The sequence below is a fragment of the Perna viridis genome, chromosome 1 (assembly GCF_037379345.1).
Source record: "Perna viridis isolate PV_CMFRI_1.1 ecotype Kerala chromosome 1, ASM3737934v1, whole genome shotgun sequence".
In the NCBI taxonomy this organism is placed as follows: Eukaryota; Metazoa; Mollusca; class Bivalvia; order Mytilida; family Mytilidae; genus Perna; species Perna viridis.
In genome coordinates this window covers 36,488,772-36,510,710 of record NC_142445.1, presented here as the reverse complement: position 1 = coordinate 36,510,710, position 21,939 = coordinate 36,488,772, and the positions used below count along the sequence as shown (strand labels likewise).

Here is a 21,939-nt window from a genome sequence, read left to right as displayed (position 1 = left end):
TGATAGATGTCGCATGATATAAAAAGCAAACTCAAAACAAACTGCATTGGAAAAACATGAAATAGGCTAAAAAATAGGGGTGTAATGATACATTTTTTTCTCAAATGATACACATTGCAATTGCATATGTTTGACCATATGTTTCACGATACATTTTAAGATACATGTGTCTTTCATGGGCGCCACCATATTTTACAAAATAAAGTGGCTTATGCACGACAGGAAATGAAAAAGTAAGGATTTGATCCATCATTCCATTTGAAATAAAACATTTAAGCAAAATTTTTTTTTCTCTGGGTCATTAAATAATGCTAGCTATAACACCAATGCAATCGTATCGCTAGTATCGTAGATGGCCACAACGTACTGTGAACTTAATCGTCCCAAAAAATAGCATGATTTCGGTACTTACAGTGAATCGTTTCCCCCTTACTAAATAGATCAAAGGTCAATTTCATATGATGGTAATCATGATACCATGATATTGTCACCTTCTCATCATAATTCTTAGACTCATCTAGATATGAGTAATATAAATATAATATATACAAAACCCTGAATAATCCAAAAACCTGTCTAAACCAAGTACTTTTTAGTTCATTTATATCAATTTATTTTAGCATTACTAAACAGAAGTCATGCCTTAAACCAAATCAATTTTAAAGGGGTTCTGTTTAGACAGGTTTCACTGTACATCAAACAGACAGACAGACAGAACTTAAACTACAAATTAAGAAACTATACTTACATTCTGCAGTAACCATTGTACTATCCACAAAAGTGATTTTGGTTATTGAAATTGAGGTATTGAAATTGCAATGGTATGGTCTATCAAATACAGAATCAATGGTATGGGTGAATCCTTTGGATGACCTGCTTATGATGAAAGTGTCTTCTTCCGGTATTGGTATATCATTTCCATAAGTGAAATAAAGCATTGAAGAATTATCTCCCTTTGAAACAGTGCTATCAGTCAACTTGCAGGTCATATTCAGCTGCTCACCAACAAACAGATAATAATCAGTTGGGGTAAGCTCTGAAAAATATCAAAATTAATATACTTCATCTGATACCTCCCCAAAGTTCGAACAGTCGGGGCAAGTATAGACACACCATAAAAGCTTGATACAAATTTTGAATTTTGATTGCGATTAAATACATTACACAGGACAAGAATTTGACCAGAATTGGCTCCTAATTTTTAAATGGTTCTAGTCATAACCACTAAAATCAATCCAAATCTTCCTTATTATGGTATAATACCTGATTCTGTAATTTCATAAAGAGCTATACACTAATACTCAAGTTATACCACAGAATTTTCGAGCCAAAACATCATTCAAAACACAAGGATCAATTGGCTAACTAAAAATTCAAAAATTTGTTTTAAATAGTTATAAATTATGGAGAAACAGTATTACAAATTGGTTATCGTGAATTACTCTTACAGTGGTTGGGACTATAATTTTGAGAATCAATGAAAAGAACATCTGATTTTAATTAGACAATTTCAGCTGGAATGTAATAAATGATACATGCCCGCTCTATTTTAAAATATGTTTTCTTTCATTGGTATCTTTATGCAGCTGTAACCACCCCTTGAGCGTTCTGGGTTGACTACAGAAAGCACTGAGGTCAACATATCTATAAAGTTTCAAAACATTGGTATCTGTAGTTTCTGAGGAGTTTACCTTTGAGAGTTGGCAAATCAGGCACTTAAATAGCCTCTGGTGGCCATCTTGTTTCATCAAAATGTAACTATGGGTAGACTGCCAAGTTTTAATGAAATCAGTCAAGGACTTTTTTATCTAGCTAATGGGATGTGAAAAACTTAAGGATGACAAATAAAAAACTGATCACATAAGGTTACATAGGATGTTTGGTTTAGTTTAACTGATTAACAACCAAAAGCAAACAGCAAACAGGAAATTGAAGGGACAAAAAGTTTACACACAGTACAATCAATCAAACTGAAGTTTGTATACAAAATGTACATTTAATTCAAATGACAAAGGCCAAGATCTTTGTGAAAAAAAAAAAAAAAATTTTTGTTTGTTTGTTTGTTTGTTGGGGTTTAACACCCGAGCAGCAATATTTCAGCTATATTCAGGCGATGAACATGAAGTGGATGATAAAATGAACATGAAATGATGATGAAATGAAAAATGGGATTGGACACAAGGATAATGGGGTCGACAAATTTTGATTGCCACTGGAAATAGGGAGAGGTGGGTAGGGTCGGGCAATTTAGCCTCTTGTAGCGGAGCCCTATAGTTCCTACTACAGGAGAATACCACAGTAGGGTTTTTTAATGTGCGAGGAACGTGGCATCTTTCCCAACATGGTGCACCACTATGGTTTGCGGTCAGGTTTTCCGTATTATAGCCTGACAACCCCAGCATGTAACACGCCAGGGGTACCCCATTCCACCACCTGGGGCACACAACCCAGTTGCTCTGTGGGCAGAGTGCCCTAGTCCCTGGCTAAGGTTCTGAGCACTATTTAGTCGCCTTACGACAAGCTTAGCGCTGCTGCAGGCCTATTCTTTTGACACCCGGACCTGCACAGGTCTAAAAAATTATGGGACAAAATTACACATGTTCAAACAACCATAAAACTTTATGTCTGCCATAAATGAAATCAGGAGAGTAATAAAAACAAAACCAAAAGAACATAACTTAGCTAATCAAGGTATTGAGGTACTGAGTGAATGGAGATCATACTTTTTGATAAATGGGTGCTTCTACTTCTATAATGAAATTCATTCTGTCTCAGCTGACTCAGTATACACGACAAATTGCCCCTAACTGGACTAATAGCCCTACAGCCTGTTGAGATGTACTATTTTTTGTTAACATCACAATGACAGAGTATGACTAATTCCTGACAATATGCACATCACCATATGGTTACCTAACACTCCACTGAGTTTCATAACAATCCTGCAAGTCCTTATGGAGGAGTTGTGGACAACACATCAGACCAAGTTTTGCTAAAAAAAATGAATTCAGTACAAAAAAAAACTGTCTAAATGACTTTTTAAAAAAGAACAGAATCTTGATCAGATAACACAGGCGGTCTTTACATACAAGTCAATTTTACATAGAATGCACCACATCGGGATACTTTAATGCAGACGGTCATTAAGACAGGCTTAACTGTTCTTAAATAAAAATAAAATATGTTACAAATGTACATACTTCCTGGTTTATCAGAAAAAAAGAAAGATTCACTTGTCATTGTGTTAACAAACACAACATAAAAAATAACTGCTAGTGACTCGTCCATGGTGCTAACTCCTGATCTGAAATAATGAAAAAAAAAGAAAGATTAGAATATTTTTTTTTATTTATTCTCTACTTTAGGTTTGATTGGCATAATCCATTATAAAAGCTGACCTGCAGAGATATTACAACCATATTACAAAAGTAAAAGATTTGGAATATTTTCAGTGTTAATAAACCTTTTACTCAAATTATTCAATTTATCTTTTCTTTTTACTTTTAGTTAGTCGGAGCAAATAAGATGTTAGTCAGATCCCCAAAAAGAAAGTTTTCAAGCACTGAATGATAAATATTACTGCAAGCTTTTATACAAAATTTTGGTTCATGTTAATGTTTAACATAACTTCTTTTAAACCATCATACAAAGTTTCATAGCTATATATCTAATACATGTTTATTAAAAACAAAAAATATTTAAGAATAAAAGAGCAGTGTTGCATATCCCCATCCCAATTTTGGTAGTAACCATCAAAATATTATATACTGTCGTCCAAGAATTTTATGGTAGCAACATTTGGTAAAATCATTGAGAAATATTCTGTTTTAGAAATAAAGGAGACTACTGACACAGCTTCAACATCATTTTCACCTCAAATTTGACAACACAGTAGAAAAATATATGACAAATGAGACAATTTTGATTTTAAAATGATAATTTTCCCTTTCTTGTTCAGTAATATACCAGTTTCCCCTGCATATGGTGTTTATATTTCTTAGTTGTTCAGGTATATTGTACCTATTAGTGACTATTCTGACTTGTTAAGATGCCACTGTTGCTTTAAGAACAGGCTTTTGGACCAAGGTTGTAAGAAAATATGTCTCATATGCTGCTTAAAAAAGATTTATTTCCAATATTCATATCTTATTGAAAAATATTTTGTTTCTGACAAACAGGTCATAGATGATGGATTTTTATTGGGGCTGTAATTTCCCCTATTGTTTTTCTATTTGGTTTGATATATAAAATACACATATTAGTTGATTAAATTTTATATTTATGTCTGAAAAACATATGTACAACGTTAAATGAAATGAAAATGTGAATGTCTAACTCATCAGTTTTTGTAACTACTAGTCAAGCACAAGAAAATTAAAGTCCTGACAGGATGAATGTTCCTGGAATGCTCAAATACTGACAGGCCAAGACAAAAAGAGTGGTGAGTTTTGCAGAGTATTCATTCCACCATTCAAGTGGGGATTTGTTATGCACTGCATGCTCCTTCTTATACAGCAAGTTCACAAATTTGTCCATTAATGGCTTTGTTGCTTTTTCCTGGGTCTGGGAAAATTCTAATGAGTGTTTTAACTTTAAAAAATGAAGTGGCACATTGCTGTCTATGTATGCTGGTTAAAGTCACAGTTTGAATTTCACACATTTTTCCTCTGCATTTCTTTTAAAATAATACCAAGCTTCAGACAGTGGCATTTTCACTTAACTTTTATGATCATTTAGGAGTGCAAACAGTGTTTATTACAATTCATACAACAAAGCCATATACTCTATTTTTAATTAAGATGTTTTGAGAACTATCCAAGCAACTTTTAATGTTGTAATTTGCCTCTGGTCAAATGACCTTTGAATGGTTAACTGAATAGTGTTTTTGGTGAACTGGTTAAGCGCTTTCATTCTCAATACATATGTCTTCCAATAAATTTTCTGCAGTTTTTACTTGTATATTATTATTTCATTTTGAATTTGACACACCTTCCCCACAAGGTTCAAGATGTTTTGAAACTCAAAGCTTGGATTTACACATTTTTTATTGTATTTAATTCTTTTTTATTTTAACTTATTTATTATTCATATCTTCTGTACTGTTTTGACTACTGATTTTAAGGATTTTTACTGGTGGCAATTTTATGCTGCCCTTTTGTGTTGAATTATATACCTAAAATAATGAACCGTAAAGAAAGAGGGTTACCAGCTATTAAATCCGATTTAACCCAACTTTAATTTAGAAATGCCTGTACAAAATCAGAACCATTGCAGTGAATTCCAAATTTCCAGTTTTTACCTTGATATTGCCATTTGTTATTATGGACTTCCCTATTGCGATATGCTATAAAATTGGGTGACTTCTGCTAAAATCTTGGTTCCCTTGACATTATTGCGTTCTCTTTCGTAACTATCATGACCTGAATGTTTCAAATAATCCAAAACAAGATTTAAATACATAGAAATTGGTGTCCTGATAATATATGACCTTTTAATAATAAATATTAATGAATGCCTGTGTTTGAATCAGAAAATGGGTAATATTACATAAATACAATTATTTTATCTTTTAAAGTAAAGATGTGTATGATATGTTTGAATAAAGGTACATTATAGCGATCTTTGGTTCCCTTATGATATTGACCAAGGAACCAGTTTAGGAACCAGATTAAGCAGCTGGCAAAGAATATTCATAAATGTAGGGGCATGCTAATGTATATGACCTAACAAGGAGTTATCTGACAACTTTGACTCAATGAAAACAATGATAGGACCTATCATTAGGATAATTTCATCAACTGAAAGTTTCTTCTACCTACATGTACTATAGTTTTCAAGATATTGGCTTAAAACTGCTAAAATTGCTAAAACACATCATTTTTTGCCTTTCAATGGCAATAAGTCTAACAATGAGAAGGCCAACAACTTTGATCAACTATTGAAGGCCTTATAATAAGGATCATATCAACAACTGAAAGAATTTGACTAAACCTGGCAGTATTAGAGAAGTATGAGAATAACTTTTGACCCCTTTATTCTATTTTTAAGTAACAGTGGCCATGTTTTTTTTTCGACAGATAAAAAATCCAAACATCAGATCTGTGCAGAAAACCCTTAGGAATTTTCATACTAAGTGTGGTTCAAATTGGTCAGGTAGTTTAAGAGGAGAAAATTTTTGAAAGAAATAACATTAAATATAAGGCTAAAACATTAAAAAAGGCAATAACTCCAACATGGCTTAACAGATTACCTGTGACTACCAATTTCAAAATCTGTTACATTAAGGCTCAACCATCGCCTCCCAAACATGCTACCACCAGACCACAATGCAGTCTCATGACAAAAGAAATATGATTAATTTGTGGTAGACTAATAAACAATGTCTACAAGAATTCTTATCAGCCTACTGAAATCTCTGTTGAAAAAGACCTGAAGCCCATAAAAAAATAATTTGGTCCATCAAAAGCATAGTCACAGTGCTTTTTTTTATTTTCCACAGACCAAATGCTTAAAATATTTATTTCATACACAGGTAGAATTCATCTCTTTGGAGCCTAGAGACCTAACATGTATATAAGATGCTTTCATCTCTTTGGAGCCTAGAGACCTAACATGTATATAAGATGCTAACACATTCTGTTTACAATCAATCAAAATCCTATTATAAAAGATACACAACCATCAACCTCCATTATAAATTCACACAGTGGAGTTGGTATTATCCTTTGTGTCATTCATTGTGGTAAAAACTGAGACAAAATTGCAGTACTTTAATATTTTTCACTTATTTTTTTCTAACTCAACTGAAATAACATTAAAGATTAAGAATCATACAATATATCATTGCATTAGGGCATAAGAAGTAAAATACAGACACATTTTGAGCAAAACAAACAGTCAAATTTATTCTTTTTTGTACAGGTACATGTAACATTTGATTTTTCTCACTATCTGTTGATTTGCCACAAGGATTCAGGGGCTGCTCTGGCTCCCAAAATTCCTTCAGTCGTAAATTGGTCATAGTCAATTAACTCTGACCAGGTGTCAACACAATTGTTTAAATGGAGAAAATATCCATTGCTGATAAACTTCCTGTCAATTTTAATATACAAAACCTAGGCACCAAGAAAATCGCCAACTGGCTATTTTTGTTCCCAGATAAAATAAAAAAATCGCAAATTGCAACATTGGCGAAGCCCAGCGCGACCCCTGAGGATTATATCATGAACTATACCATAGTAAATGTTTTTGCTATTATCAAGAAAGAAACAAAATACAACATAAAATCTAACAACTAATTGCTTTACAAGTTAAGTCAATAAACACTTTTGTACTTACACATTTGTAGCTTTTTTATAAGGCCAAAAAATACATCTTTTTCCTGTTTATAATGAAATGTTCTTTCAACCCTTGCAAGTCTTCAAGATACAGACAAGCTCATATACACCCAACAACAACATCAAACCACTATAACAAAGCCAAAGTATCTTGTGACAGAATGAAGGACAGATACGGGTTCAAATTAGCCATAAACATAGGAAACAATCCCCTCAAATTAGTGTTATGCAATTGGTGGAATTGCCAACTGATTATCGATCATAATCAGTTAGGGTCAACCTACCAATTATTGATTATTATTATATAGATAGCAGTGCTTAATCGAATGTTCCCAGTGCAATAAATTTCGATAATTCACACTGTGAAATAAATTCGTTAATTTCACACTTGCCCTTTCTCCCCCCAAAACGTCACAACTTTGATATCAATCCGCCAATCACAAAATTCAAAAAATTCATATTGAAAATATCAATAAAATTAGCACTTGTTAAATCAAGGCATTTTTCGGAACTCATGATTATATTTTGGTTATTCATTCTTTCTAATTAATTATCTTATTACTATCTGTTTGTCCTTTATATATTTCCTGTACTAAAATGAATAAAAAATTCCTGGAAAGAGTTGATAATTTTTCACAAATAAAAGTACTTTCTGAGTTGAATATCATTTGTGATCAAAATCTAAGTTGAACGTTATTCCTTGTGAATTGAATTGTAGCAAAATACCAGTTCTTATACCATCTATATAACAAATGAAAGGACTTCAGGTTTGCATTCTCTTCATACATCTGTCTGTTAGTATGACAAATCAATTATACACATTTGTCATGCTAATATGGAGACATTTTTTTGTTTTCTATTCTGAGGTTATCATGTATAGTAATTCTAGCCAAAATCATTTCTCTTGGAATTATAAACAGTTTCCTCGACTTATTATGATAGCTACAAATATCGAGACACAATAAGTGTTTGGTATTTGAGTCCTGATGATGAATTTTACATTAAGTTCAAAATAATTGCCAACTAATTTTCCTAAAATGGGCATTCTCACCAGTATGCAACTTTGAATTGTACTAACTCTCTGACAGTAAGAATATTGTTGAATTTTTATACCATATTTGTGCATATATATTAGGTTATAATGGGTTCATTTATAACCAGAATAGGTATGGTGTATATGTCAAAGAGACAAAAACCCCACCGGGATGAAAATGTCATCCCAGGGCCATCCATTGGTCTTCAATGAACAAAAAAATCCTCATAACACAGGGAAGGCTGCAGCTGGACCCAAAACATCATAATACATAAGTACAGCGAAAGAATGCCCCTATACATGTATACTAAAGTAACATAAAAAATAAACTAAAGGTGAAAACGAAACAAGACATACTGAGGCCTGAAATTCCTGACTTGGGAAAATACATTTTTTGTGTGAAAAGGTTGATTTAAGGATGACCAATGACTTCGCTGTATATACCTGATTATAATTGATTAGGCTTTGTTTGATGATAAAAGTCCAACAAGACATATAAGAGATGTTCTTTCGTTATTTCCGAAAATATCTAACCCTGTTCCAATGCTGCATGGTCTGTTCCAACAGATACAACAGTAAAGTTCTAACAAAACTTCATTTTTGAAAATGATATTTGTCCCCAAGCATGTGTGAATAAGATAAAATTAAAACGGTCTTACCATAAATTTTGTTCAAAAAGATTTCTATTCTAGTGGCACCCCTGTCCTTAAGATTTAGGGCTTAAATATATTCATATAGTGAGTGAAACATGTATTTTTGTTTAATTTCATTATTCATACTGGAGTTAGGAATATTTAAGGGGGGAGAGGTGGTCAGATTCACTTATACATGCCATGAACAATCATGATAATGGAACGGAAGGGGAGGTGGTCATAGATTCCCAGAAAAATTCTGACATTTTTTCGCAATTTCCCCAAAAATATACCAGCCTTTTTCAAATCTCCAAAACCGTGTCAACACCTCAATTCATCATACACCTGCACCTCTAAATATACTAATATTGATGGTTTTGTTTTTAAGGGAACATTTTTTTCTGCCACTTCCATAATGATTTGAAAGCATTTATAGCTTTGTGACAGCCTGTCCAGTTCCCCAAGTCCAGCTCAGTATTCACGACAGTTAAAATTTTTGGCGGACGATCAAATGTTTTAGTGTCAGACAGAATTTTTAAAAGAAAATCAATCTTTTTGTTTAATCCCCCAATTTTTTTTAAGGCTAAATGTATTGCCACATCTTAAAATGCAAAGTCACTCTGTTTCATTTCTAGAGTTCTGTTTACATTTCATTGTTTTCTTTCTAAACTTTCTAATGACACTGCCAAAATTACTGTCATTGTATTCTGCCTTTTGTTTAGACACTATATTAAACAGCCAGTTAAATCGATTATTATACAAATCAGATTTTACCGGTGTCCTAGAAAAATTATTTTGCTAATTTTTATTTTGAAAAGAGCTTGCGGAATTTTCGTTTTGGTTTTTTTTTTAAATGTTAGGATCAGTAAATTGGCATACAAAAATTAGGTAGGGTCGGGAAACCGGAAACACATATATTTATTTGATTTGGCTTCACTTCAGGTTAGCTAACTGTTGAGAATAGAATGCTTATTGATCTTCATTGATATTTTAAATGTGTTAGCTCCATAAACAATGCTCTTCTTTATTCCTAAATCTAAGAAAGAACTATTTAGACATACTTTTGTTCACTCTGGTCCATCTCATTAGAATACCCTCCAAAATGAAATAAGAAGTGCAAACAGATGTCTTTTTAAACAGAAATTAAAAATCTTCCTACTAGAACAACAGGCCACTGCATTTACATGTACCATAATGTTAAATGATACAATGTAACTTTGTTTGCATGCACTTATGTGTTAAAAATGTATGTACAGGTATATGGCATGTATATAACATAAGTTATTCATGAGGACAATGTAGGTAAAACTGACCTAATTTAGATTGGGTTTTTGTAAGTTTGAATGTGGAGGTAGATACTTACACGACAAAAATGCGAACGACGAACTAATGTATGTGTTATCAAGGGGTATACTACAATGTAGTCTGGGCTCAGTCTGAGGGCCATATTGGACGGGGAGGCATTTTCAGATGTAGGCAGAAAAGATTGTGAAAATTGCAAAAAGTGACTCAGGTGTATGTGTTTTTGTTGTTATCTTGAAGGGATTAATGTTACACATGTACAATGCAGTCTTAACAAAATGTGACGGCTACGGCTGGTCGTCAAAAGAATAAAACTTTCTTGAATGCGATGTAGCTTGCTGACACAATTTTACGTGCTGACTGATACGCTGCACGTTATTTTCCCTTTCATTGTTTAAAAAGTTGTTTGTTTGTAACAGACCAGCAACACGACATGCCGAACTTGTGCACAACTTTGACACCAATATCGGTCATGCAATGCAAGCAACACTTTGCCATATTTTGATTCTCTTTTCATTTTAATTACCTCTGTTTACAGCGAGTCTTCAATCAGTCAATCTGCAAGCGTGCTCTGAAAAGCAGAAATGATATGCGGATTGTAGTTTTAAATCGGAAACGGTAAAAAAAAAAGTACTTTGCTTTTAATTTTTTGCCCCCAAAACCCCCCAACGTTGCAGAGAGAGGTGATATTTATTAGCGAAAAACTACACTGGTTAGGGCATATAATTGTAACAAAAGCATACTCTGTAGAAGAATATAGAAGATATAAACCTCAACCAAACAAAACACTCTTCTTATTTAATAGTATAGATTACTATTGGGTAACAAGTCAAGTCGCCCCCAAGACAAGTTGCCCCAGAGACAAGTCACCCACTATCTAACTTCATATTATCTTGTTGGTTTAAAAAGTTTACTCAAAATATGAAATGAAGGAATATTTACGCATCTGAAAACGTAATTTCAAGTCTATAGATCTCTAATTTCCCACATCATTTTGTTGTTATTTTATGAAATTGTCCTAGATTGTATCGTGTTATAATGTCATATGTGTAATCATGTTCATATGCTTCATTGTAATTCTTACAGTAGTTGACGGCAATTTTGTTTGTGCCGATCTGTACGTGATAAGGCAAAATGAAGAGAAATTGGTATTCAAGTTTAAATACATTTTATTCAGGAGATATATTATTTAATGGGCTTTGGGCTTTGGGCTGTGACACTGTTCCAGTGAATATCCAAAGCTGATCTATCGAACAAAACTCACCTTGTATCCTTCTTAATCATTTTAAATTATCCAAGCTAATTAAAAAATGACATGTTTGCCAAGCCAATATCTGTAAATCAAGCTTAATTACCTAATTAACATAGTGGGTTTAATTCATTTATTAAATTCAATTAATTAAGTAATCAGCGGTAACTACCAAAAGTGCAAAATCGAAAGTGCCAAACATGCATGGTATGTTCATGTCAAGTGAAAAAGTCTGTCAGAATACACGATTTTTGTCAAACAATTTAACTATTAATCAACACATAGATATACATAAACAAAAAAATTAACTATTTATCAATATTCCAATTCAAGGAAACATTTGGAAAATAAGGACACAATATTCATTATATCCAAATCATGCGAAAATAACAAGTTTAAATTACTTATTGTTACATAAAATGCATTTATATTTTGGTTGGGCGACTTGTCTTTATGAAATCAGCGACTTCTCTTAATTAGGAGTGGGCAACTTGTCTTGGGGGTGGGGGGCTTGTAAACTAGCCATAAGGTACCAGTATCATATTGCATATCCCTGAGCGGGTGTACGTCAAAACATGGATGCTATAAAAAATATTGTGCATTTTCTTTTCATCTCTCTACAAACTAATGTTTTGTCAAAAGATATGAACAATGACTTATAAAATAGAGCAAACATCACACTGTAAGATGAAGAACTTTTTTAAAAGAAAATTTAACATAATAACATAAAAATGTTCCACTGAAAAGGTTGGTTGGGTGAGTGCAAAACGAAACTGAAAGTAGGGACAATGGCTATTTATAGTTCAAGACTACTTTTCTGTCCGATCTTCGTGGACTCACCCTATTTTCTTTGCGGGAAATTATTTTGTCACATGTCCTTGGAAATGCTACATAAGTGAAAGTTTTATTGAATCAATTTACCTATTTTTTTTTTAAATCCTAAAAATATGCACTTCACTATAGAAGTCTATGGGAAAATTAATACGATACTGAGATCATAAAGGTATGCGTAGGTGACAACAAACGCCATATTATATATAATGGACCGAAAAAGAGACACGCGACAGCATTACATGTAGTGCATTCATTTTGTAGATATTAAAGGAGTGACCATATTTACCTTAATCTACTTTCAAGTTAACATTTCTCAAACAAAACATATTTTCTGATACGCAGCTATCCTACTCCACTTCCGATCTATATAAAGTTAAGAACTTTAGTTACGTATAAATAATTATTTCTCTACCACGGTACTTTCCTCTTGTTAGTTCACGTTTTCAAGATTAACCTTTAGGAAATGATGTCAAGTTTGTATTAATAACTGTCATCGGTTAAACCGGGTAGTAATTTACGTTTTGAAAACCTTTCTTGTAAACACAACCTGACTTCCGAGAAACTGAAACATGTTAAATTTAGGATTTATATCCGGTATGATCCTAGACAAAATTTCGGCGGGAATTACTTCCCGCAATATTTATAACCAGTACCCGTACTCAACTGATATACTGTAATATTTTATCACAACTACTGAAAAAAGACATGCACGTACTAATGAGAGTAATAAAATTTATACTTTTTGAAAGCTCCATACCAAATAGAAAATAAAATTGTTCAATTAAGCAAAAATGGAATTAAGAAGACGAATCATAGGCACATGGAAAATCGTGACTGACGATGAATTGCATTAAAATAAAATATCAAGATTGTGCAATGGCGGCATAAGAATTAATACGCAGCAGTGTTTGTCGTATATATGACGTAATATGGCAAGCCAAAGTGGACAAAAATCAATATTTTGTTATATTAGAAAATGAGTTTTTAATATTACAAAATCATTTTTTAATATTAGAAAAGATTTTTTAATATTAGAAATTCATTTTGTAATATTAAAAATTCATTTTCTAACATTACAAATTCCTGATTTAGTAATATTATAAAACATCACACATTTTGTAATATTACAAATTGAATTTGTAATTTTTTAATATTAGAAAATACTCATTTTTGTCCACTTTGGCTTGCCATAGCGTAATATAATAATTTTGAACTCGGAAACTTAAAATCACAATTCCCCCAGTCTAGGTTTACTCGGAAAATTCAAGATCACCAATTGCAATCATCCAGGTATGATGATTTCCTCGTCGTTAATTGAAGACCAATGTGCAGCCTTGTGCTGACATTTCCATCTTGTTGGGATAGTAACTCTTGTCTCTGACATTATACGCATATATTTACAGTGTGATTCGAAGCGTAACACCCTCTACTACAGGCAGTACAGTTGCGATCACTTCTAACCTCTCTTCGATCCTGTCAGAATTCGCCGTCACAGACAATTCTTAACTGTCAGAAACTGTTCTGACCCGCGACACACCTTGTCAGGGTCTGTCAGGACTTCGGACAAGCTCTGCCATAATTCGTCAATGGTCCTGACACCCTCCTGTCAGGAACTGTTCTAAGTAGAACAGATACGTGGATTAGAAGAGTTCCTGACAGATTCTGACAGTCATTAGCTAGATAATACTTCTCTGTCTGAATTACATGCAGTACATGGAATGGTAGACGTTTCGTAACCTGGTCGTTTCGTACCAGGTCGATTCGTACCTCAAATAAGACGTTTCGTACCTGGGTAAATTTCATAGTGAGATGTTTCGTACCTGGGCAAACTCTTTCCGACATAAGACACGGTCATGTTTATTAGATATATTAAACCATTTAATCAGCATTATAAGCAAATTTGAACATATATAACAAAATTTCTTAAACATTTTACTTGACACATATACAGACAATTTCCATAGATGTTTATTTACACACACACGTATAGAACAGAAAAACTTGAAATGTCCATCATCTTTGAGGTGCACACCGTCTCTGTCAAAATATCTAAAACTTGAGTACAGATAAGTCAGTACAAGGTGAAAACTTTTAAAGGGTAAATGCACCTAGATATATCAAATCTAAATGCATTTTGATGTTTCAGACAACAACGGAGGTGAATATCTTTCAGATTTTTCACAACTTTGTTTATTTTGACCACTTTTGTTACTTCGAAAAAAAAATGAATTGCGACAATACACAAATAATTTCCATTGTCTGAAACATAAAATGCATTTTGCTTACCTTTAAAAGTTTTCAAACTGCACTGGCTACGATCATATTTTTCAAATCATTTAGATGAATCTAAAAGGTAAGAGATAATTTGACAGAAAATAACTGTGAATGAGCGAACATTAACGTAGTAATCTATAAGGACTCTCTAAAAATAACAATGCTATATGTTAAACAATAGGTATTAAACGTCTCTGTGTGATATGATCCAGGTACGAAACATCCCACTTTGAAATTTACCTAGGTACGAAACGACCAGGTTACGAAACGTCCTGCACCCAGTACATGTACATGATTACGAAAAAAAGGCGTAGCACCCGAATCCCGATTCGTACGACGGGATGGAAGCCTTGCTATGTTAAAACTTGATTTTTTTTTCAATTTTTACCCGACTTTGATGTATAGCATGCAGTACCAACAAAAATTATTGCCTGTCGTACTTGCTACGCCCCCGACTTAATAGAATTTGGGCTGAATTCTTAATTTTGGTTGCAGATCTAGACACCGTTATGATATAGATTTCCTGTATATACATGCATTGACATTTTTAAACAGTTTATACATAAATTTTAGACCTTTATGGAACTTTAAAGTGTTAACATTCATACAATTTGAAAGAATGGGCCATTTTGAAGAATTTTGACCGAAATATATTAGTCACAGTCACCCACATGGTAGTTATATTACAAAAAATAGCATTTAAGTCAATAATTTTAGGCTGTCATGGAAATCAAATTGCTCGAACTCATATATTTTGCAAGAATAAGATTTTTTTAAAGAATTTTGACTCAAACAAATGTGTCACAGCCACCCAAATGATAATTTTATTGATAAATTTAGCATTTCAGTCATTATTTTTAGACCCTGATGGAAATTAAAAGTGCTGGCACTCATACATTTTGCAAGAATATAACAATTTTAAAGAATTTTGACTCAAACTAATGTGTTGCAGCCACCACATGATATTTATATTGAAAAATTTAGCATTTTAGTCATTAATTTTAGACCCTTATGAAAATAAAAAGTACTTGCACTCATACATTTTGCAAGAATATGACATTTTTAAAGAATTTTGACTCAAACAAATGTGTCACAGTCACCCATATGATAATCATATTGATAAATTTAGCATTTCAGTCAATAATTTTATACCCTCAAGCAAATTAAAAGTGTGCACACTCATATATTTTGCTAGAATATGACATTTTTAAAGAATTTTGACTCAAAATAATATGTCGCAGCCACCACGATAGTTATATTGAAAAAATAAACATTTTAGTCAATAGTTTTAGACCCTCATGAAAAATTAAACTGCCTGCACTCATACATTTTGCAGAATTTTTACTGAAATAATGGTGTCAGTCACTAATATGAAACTAACATTTTCAGTTTCTACATTTTCTACATGTGAGACTATGCAGGGAAATAGGAAATGTTATCAATCATATTCATTACTAAAAGTGGCATTTTGAAGAATTTTGACCAAAATATTTAGGTATGGGTCACCCATTTAATGCAAAACTGTCAATTTTAACATTTTTAGAATGATTTGTGACCCTTATGTTATTAAAAGTAGCTTTCACTCAAAAAGTACATTTCTCAATCTTGAACTTCGTGAGAATTTCCAAACATCTGAAAGTTATCTGTTACGACTTTTACACTTACAACAGAAACACAGACCTTTGATTTTATAATTAAATAATTTGATTTAATTAATATCACAGGTGTATGACAGAATATAAAAAAATATACATGTACACAATGATAATTTTTGAACGATGAGTGACTGGACCGTGATCGACGAAAATAGGAACATGAACAACAATCGAGTGATTGTGGAGTGATGATCATATACAATTGGACATTCTTGGTCCTACTAAACAAAGAGTGGTAGAGAGCACTGAAGTCTGGTAAAGACTGGTATCGTAATTTTGAATTATTTGAGTAAATAAATGTTTCTTAGTATCTATATAGTGTTTATTTTTCTATGTGACCATTGAAAATAATATATCAACTACTATTCTGGATATTTATTCATAGATTGGCATCTAGACATCGTCGCGCGATCAGTTCCCGAAGTCTGGTGATGTGAAGGAGTTAAATAGCTATTTATTTGCATTTAAATAAACAAAAACAATGATGTATGGTATATAACTTGTTATGATTCAAAGTTATTTTATTAAATTAACGTGTCTTTTTAAATTTAAACATCTCCATTCCGAATCCATTTTATACTTACTCTATCCTTTGTTTACAACGAATCTGTCGTGACATCTGGGAGTTATAAATGAGTGATAAAATACAATATTAAAGACTGAAAACGTTTTAAAAGCATATGAAAATGACAAAATAACATGATTAAACTACAACTCGCATAAAAACAATATTACACACTGAAATTGTCACGAATTGTGTACCTCCAGACTTCACGGCCGCCATGTTGAAGAAACGAAAATGTTGAAGTCGTGACCGTATGTAAATAAATGTCTACAGAAATGCACCAAAAACATTTATTTTAGCTAAAAATGAAAGAATATCACTATACAGATACAAAGAAACTTTTATTCAATAAAATAAATCAATATTTCGGTATCAGTCTTTACCAGACTTTTGTGCTCTTTACCACTCTTTGTTTAGCAGTACCCGAAATTCTATGTAAATTTTGAAATCAGGATTTGTTTCTTAATCGGGTTAGCTAATTTACATTAGTCACACAGTTTCATTTATTAATCGCGGACTTCCTGGTCTAAATTACGTCACACAAAATAGACAGATTTAGTGTCAGGAACTGTCCAGGGGTATGACAGTTTAGAACAGCTTTTCGTATTTTCTTTGTCACGACCCAGGACAGTTTTTGTCAGGATCTGTCAGGGAATAGGGCAAAATGTGTACTGACCCAGGACAGCCTCTGTCAGGATGTCAGGGTTTCTGTTCTATCTGCTGTCGTAGAACAGAGATCCTGACAGAATTTAAGAGGGGTTAGAAGTGATCGCAACCGTATGTGTTATATTATACTGAATACGAGAGTGTGATATATCGTGTCGTCGGGGTGATATATCTTAGTGGAAGGTATTATATCGTGGACGTTGGGGAGACATATCGATCAACCAATCAATGTTCAGTGGGAGCGGGGCAAGTAAGGATGTTCAGGGACCAGTGTCAGGGATTAGACTAAATTAACTATTACCCATTATCCAATCAGAATTCACGATTTTTGTATGAAGTATAATATATACACCGCACCTATTCTCTTACAAATAACACAGTTCACTAATCTAGTAAAATATAACTTACGATAGATAACGGTGATCATTAATAGGAATTCTGTCTTCCTTGTGATGCAAAATATAGGAATATGCATTTTTCAAAAGCGAAATTGTAGTTTGTTTGTTTGGTTTTTTTTTTGGACAAAATAAGAAGTTCACAAATTTGCTGACGGCTATCTGTCCGTTGATGAATGGATTGTCACACAGAAAACGAATACAAAGAAAGCAGAAAAGTCAAAATAAGAATATACATACTAATAAAGTAAATAACCAACTAATTAAGTGTTAGTGCTCACATTTGAGTCCGGACTCAAAGCGATGATTTATAAGCAAGAAGAGAAGGGTAACAATAAAATTACCGAACTGAAAAAATCAAAGAAATAGTTACTAAGGAGAAGACCGTATAACAAATGGCAATATCAGGGTTAAAAAAAACAACAGAAAGTTGGAAACTACTTCAATGGTCCTGACTTGATATAGGCATTTATAGAAGTTATGAACAATGAATGATTGAAAATAAAAAAAAAAGAATTAAACACAATAGACGTAAATCCAAGGCACGAGCTTCAAAATGAGTCTCGAACTTTGTGGTGAAGACGTGTCAAGTTCAAATTGAAACAAGTATTTACAAGTAAAAACTACAGAAAATTATTTTTTAGAAAGTCTACTGTTTACGTTGATCTAAAAAGAACCGGCTTAATTTTACTTTTACTTTTTATTATTATATGTGTGTATTTGTTTGGATTATAGTTCACATATTTATGATATGAAATAGATTCTATAATTTCATTCTTTGACTCTCCCTTTAAAACCCCTTTCTCTATCAAATACATGTAAGTATACTGACAACAGGGATATGTTCTGCCTTTTTAGATATCTTTACTACAGTAGTTGTATGGTCGTCATCGCTACAAGATATCTCAAGCTATAGATTTCACGTCTGATTGACAATACACTCACCCCCACACTCACCATATTTAGTTCGCTTCCATTGTGAGGGGTGGCCATGGCGGGGCACATACTTATCCTTTCGAAGCACCATTTGGCACCCCCTTTTTGTTGGTTATCTTGTTTTGGCTTTTTTGTTGTTGTTTTTTGTTTTTGTTTTTTTTTAATATCGCATTGAAGTGCTTTAGTTTTTTGTGTGTTGTCTTGCATTCCTTATAGCCAATACAATTCATATGCAACTGTATTTTATTCTATTTTCAGATCGACTCTGTTGTGTCTCGAAATGTTCTTCTGTTTTGATGCTTCAGTATAATTTTCAATCATTTTTAACGTCACTGGTGACTTAGTTGATTGATTGATATCTGCTAAACGTCCAGTCGCAAGTATTTCATGCGTAATCAAGACGGGAAATACATGTTGAACAAGAATCAAATAGAATAAAATGAAATTCGGGAAGAAAAAAAAACTAAGTTTTGTCTACCACCGAAAAATGGGAGAAATGTGTCGGTAAGTCGCGGATCCAAGGAGCACAATCGGAAAGAATACTATGTACAGATGGGATAGTTTATGTGCATGAATCGTGGCGCTCTCCGCATGATGATTGGGGGTTTTTACAGTCTTGACTATCCTAATGGATCTAGCACGACCGCCCCTTACGGGGATTCTGGTAGTAGACGTCTGTCAGTAGTGGAAGATAGCGGAGAATCGGGATACCTGTCAGAGTATGTCGTACTAGTGGCTGGGCTGCTCTTTTGATACTCTGACTTAATCCCAGGCCCCACGAGAGCGTTTCTCCACTCTTTCTATTTGGGAATACGTCAACGTGTAGAGTGACGCTCTGCGCACACGTTGATCCACTTTATATATGGTCTGCGGTCAGGTTTTGCAAAAATGACCTGACAACACTCGAAGCGTGGGCTTTCCCATTCCCGGGTACACACCAAAACAGCACTGTAGGCCGAGCATCCAACCACTGTCCAGATTTCGCCGTCATCGTAGTCACCTTCTACGACAAACTGAGTTCTACTTTCGACTTATCGTTTATTATATCCAGGTTAATTCCTCATGGGGCATTATTTATTGAGAAACACTATATGATTCAATTGGTTACTACTACTGAAAATGCACCGACAAAATAAATCTGGACGTTTTGATAATTCGTTATCATATTTTGCTTCCATTCCCTGTATTTCAACTGAATCGAGTAGTTAAAAAGACCCTTTGCCGTTTCAATTAATATAGATAAAGACGATAGTAGTCACATGCGTTCACACACTTATATATAAACGCACATACACACAGCCGAAAAATAAAAAAAATCAAATTTGATTGTGATGCTGAATAATTTACAAATAAATGAATGTACAATTTGATCGCGAATATTGCCATTAAACTTAATCCAAGTGTAGATGTAAGCATTTTACTTGACAGATTGCAAAGTCCGATTTTTTTACCATTAATTTAAAGTCGTCTTAAGATTGCAGTTCCGGAATGTAAAGTAGAATACTTACGACAGAAGAAACGTATCACCAAGTCCTGTACAAAATCTGGAATGTGGAGCGGGAGACACGCCTACAGAACTGCATGCGGTCTGACGTCTTCCAGCCCTCCCAACGTACTGAGGAGCGGTACGATATACCTGGCACCTTATGACTTCGTCATTCAGGAAATGATAATTAGATGAACTGTAACATAAACCAAACAAACTTTCCTGTTTCCGAATTATATCAGTTATTTGAGTTGGTTAATGACTTATAACGATATCTGATGGGAAACAATCATTACTTTGAAAGTCGATAAGGAAATATATTTTCATTTTATTAATTGACCTATTAGTGTAAACATATTTTAAGGTCAAATTTCTTTCTTGAAAACAAATATCTTAATCAAAGTTATCATTTCGGAATTTTGCATGCATTTCTAAAAAAGGAAGCAGCTTCATTAGACAATTTAAACATTTTCTATGAAAGTGTTGTTTTACCTTTTTGTTACCTTTTGAGATGGTTAATCAAAAGGATGAATTTTATGTAATTGATAGTGACTGTTAAACTTTTTGGATGCATAAGTTCCTTTATTTTTCGGTTAGCATTTGTTCAAGTATGTTTGGTACAGTCATGGGACCATCATGCAGTGCTCTAATTACTGCTTAGGCCAATCCGAATGGTGATTTGTCAAAGTACTGAGTAAGATACTAGATCGATCTGACGTAAGCTCATAAACTTAATAAAGTATTAATTTCCTTTTGTAGCAAAGTTTGATAAACAATGAGTGCTGCAATGTTTCCTTTCTTAAACTTATATTGTTTTTTTTTTTTTCACAAAGTGTACGACAGGAATAAAATTATTTAAAATAGTATATCTTGTTTGATCTTTCATAAGAAAATTATGTTATGATTCATGACGGGTACAGACCTTGCATAGAAGTATATATGTAGTGTTTTTGTTATGAAAACAACTATTATACTAAAACCACTATGCTCTGTCATATATTTACTGCACGTTTTAGTAGAGCTATCTTCACCCGGACTTGACTTTTTATGAGCAACTCGGCGGGTGTTTCTAGAAAAGCAGAGGACGCTTACCCTACCGGTGCACCTGGTCCATGCTCCCAGTTTTTAGTGGAGTCCGAGTTGCTCATTTGCTTTTGTTACTTTGTATGTATGATTTTAGTTGCTTTATGTTCTTTGATGTGTATGTCTGTTTTCCATGTCTGGTCTTTGTCCCTGGATAACATTCTTTTGATTACCGCTATAACCTTGGTTCCCTTGATTACTCTTTCACGAAAGAGTCCATGATGTACCATTTGTTTCTGAAAAAAGACCAATGTGCTTTCTGCCTAACTTATTGTGCCGTTTCGTGAAAGTCAATTAATTTGACACCTTTGATATCCAGAGACTTAGATATTGTGCAATGTTTAAGAAAATTTAGCAACATTACAGATAAGCTTTTAAGTACAGTTCATGTTTTTTTTTATATATAAAGTTGTACATCTAATAGCTGCTTGTATTGGCGAAAAATACGATTTACTCCAAGCCAAGTGACACTTATCTAAATGAAAATTATGT

At 33.2% G+C, this 21,939-nt stretch overlaps 1 protein-coding gene across 4 annotated transcripts in view; it reads right to left on the bottom strand.

Moving 5' to 3' along the window:
• LOC148628578 (uncharacterized) overlaps positions 1–20,536 on the bottom strand; it is an 85,209-nt gene extending 64,673 nt beyond the window's left edge. Inside the window, exons 1-4 of one of the 4 annotated variants that reach the window (XM_088590507.1) lie at positions 20,387–20,536; positions 10,831–10,875; positions 3,201–3,304; positions 749–1,036 (exon numbers count right to left, since the gene is read on the bottom strand). In XM_088590507.1, coding sequence (XP_088446633.1) covers positions 749–1,036; positions 3,201–3,288 — 376 coding nt within the window. In that variant the 5' untranslated portion in view covers positions 3,289–3,304; positions 10,831–10,875; positions 20,387–20,536. Of the gene's footprint in view, positions 1–748; positions 1,037–3,200; positions 3,305–10,830; positions 10,876–12,673; positions 12,985–13,788; positions 14,050–20,386 lie in introns of those variants that run through there. The other 3 variants (XM_088590508.1, XM_088590506.1, XM_088590509.1) reach the window with 3 other exon arrangements.
• Between the last annotated feature and the right edge of the window lie 1,403 nt (positions 20,537–21,939).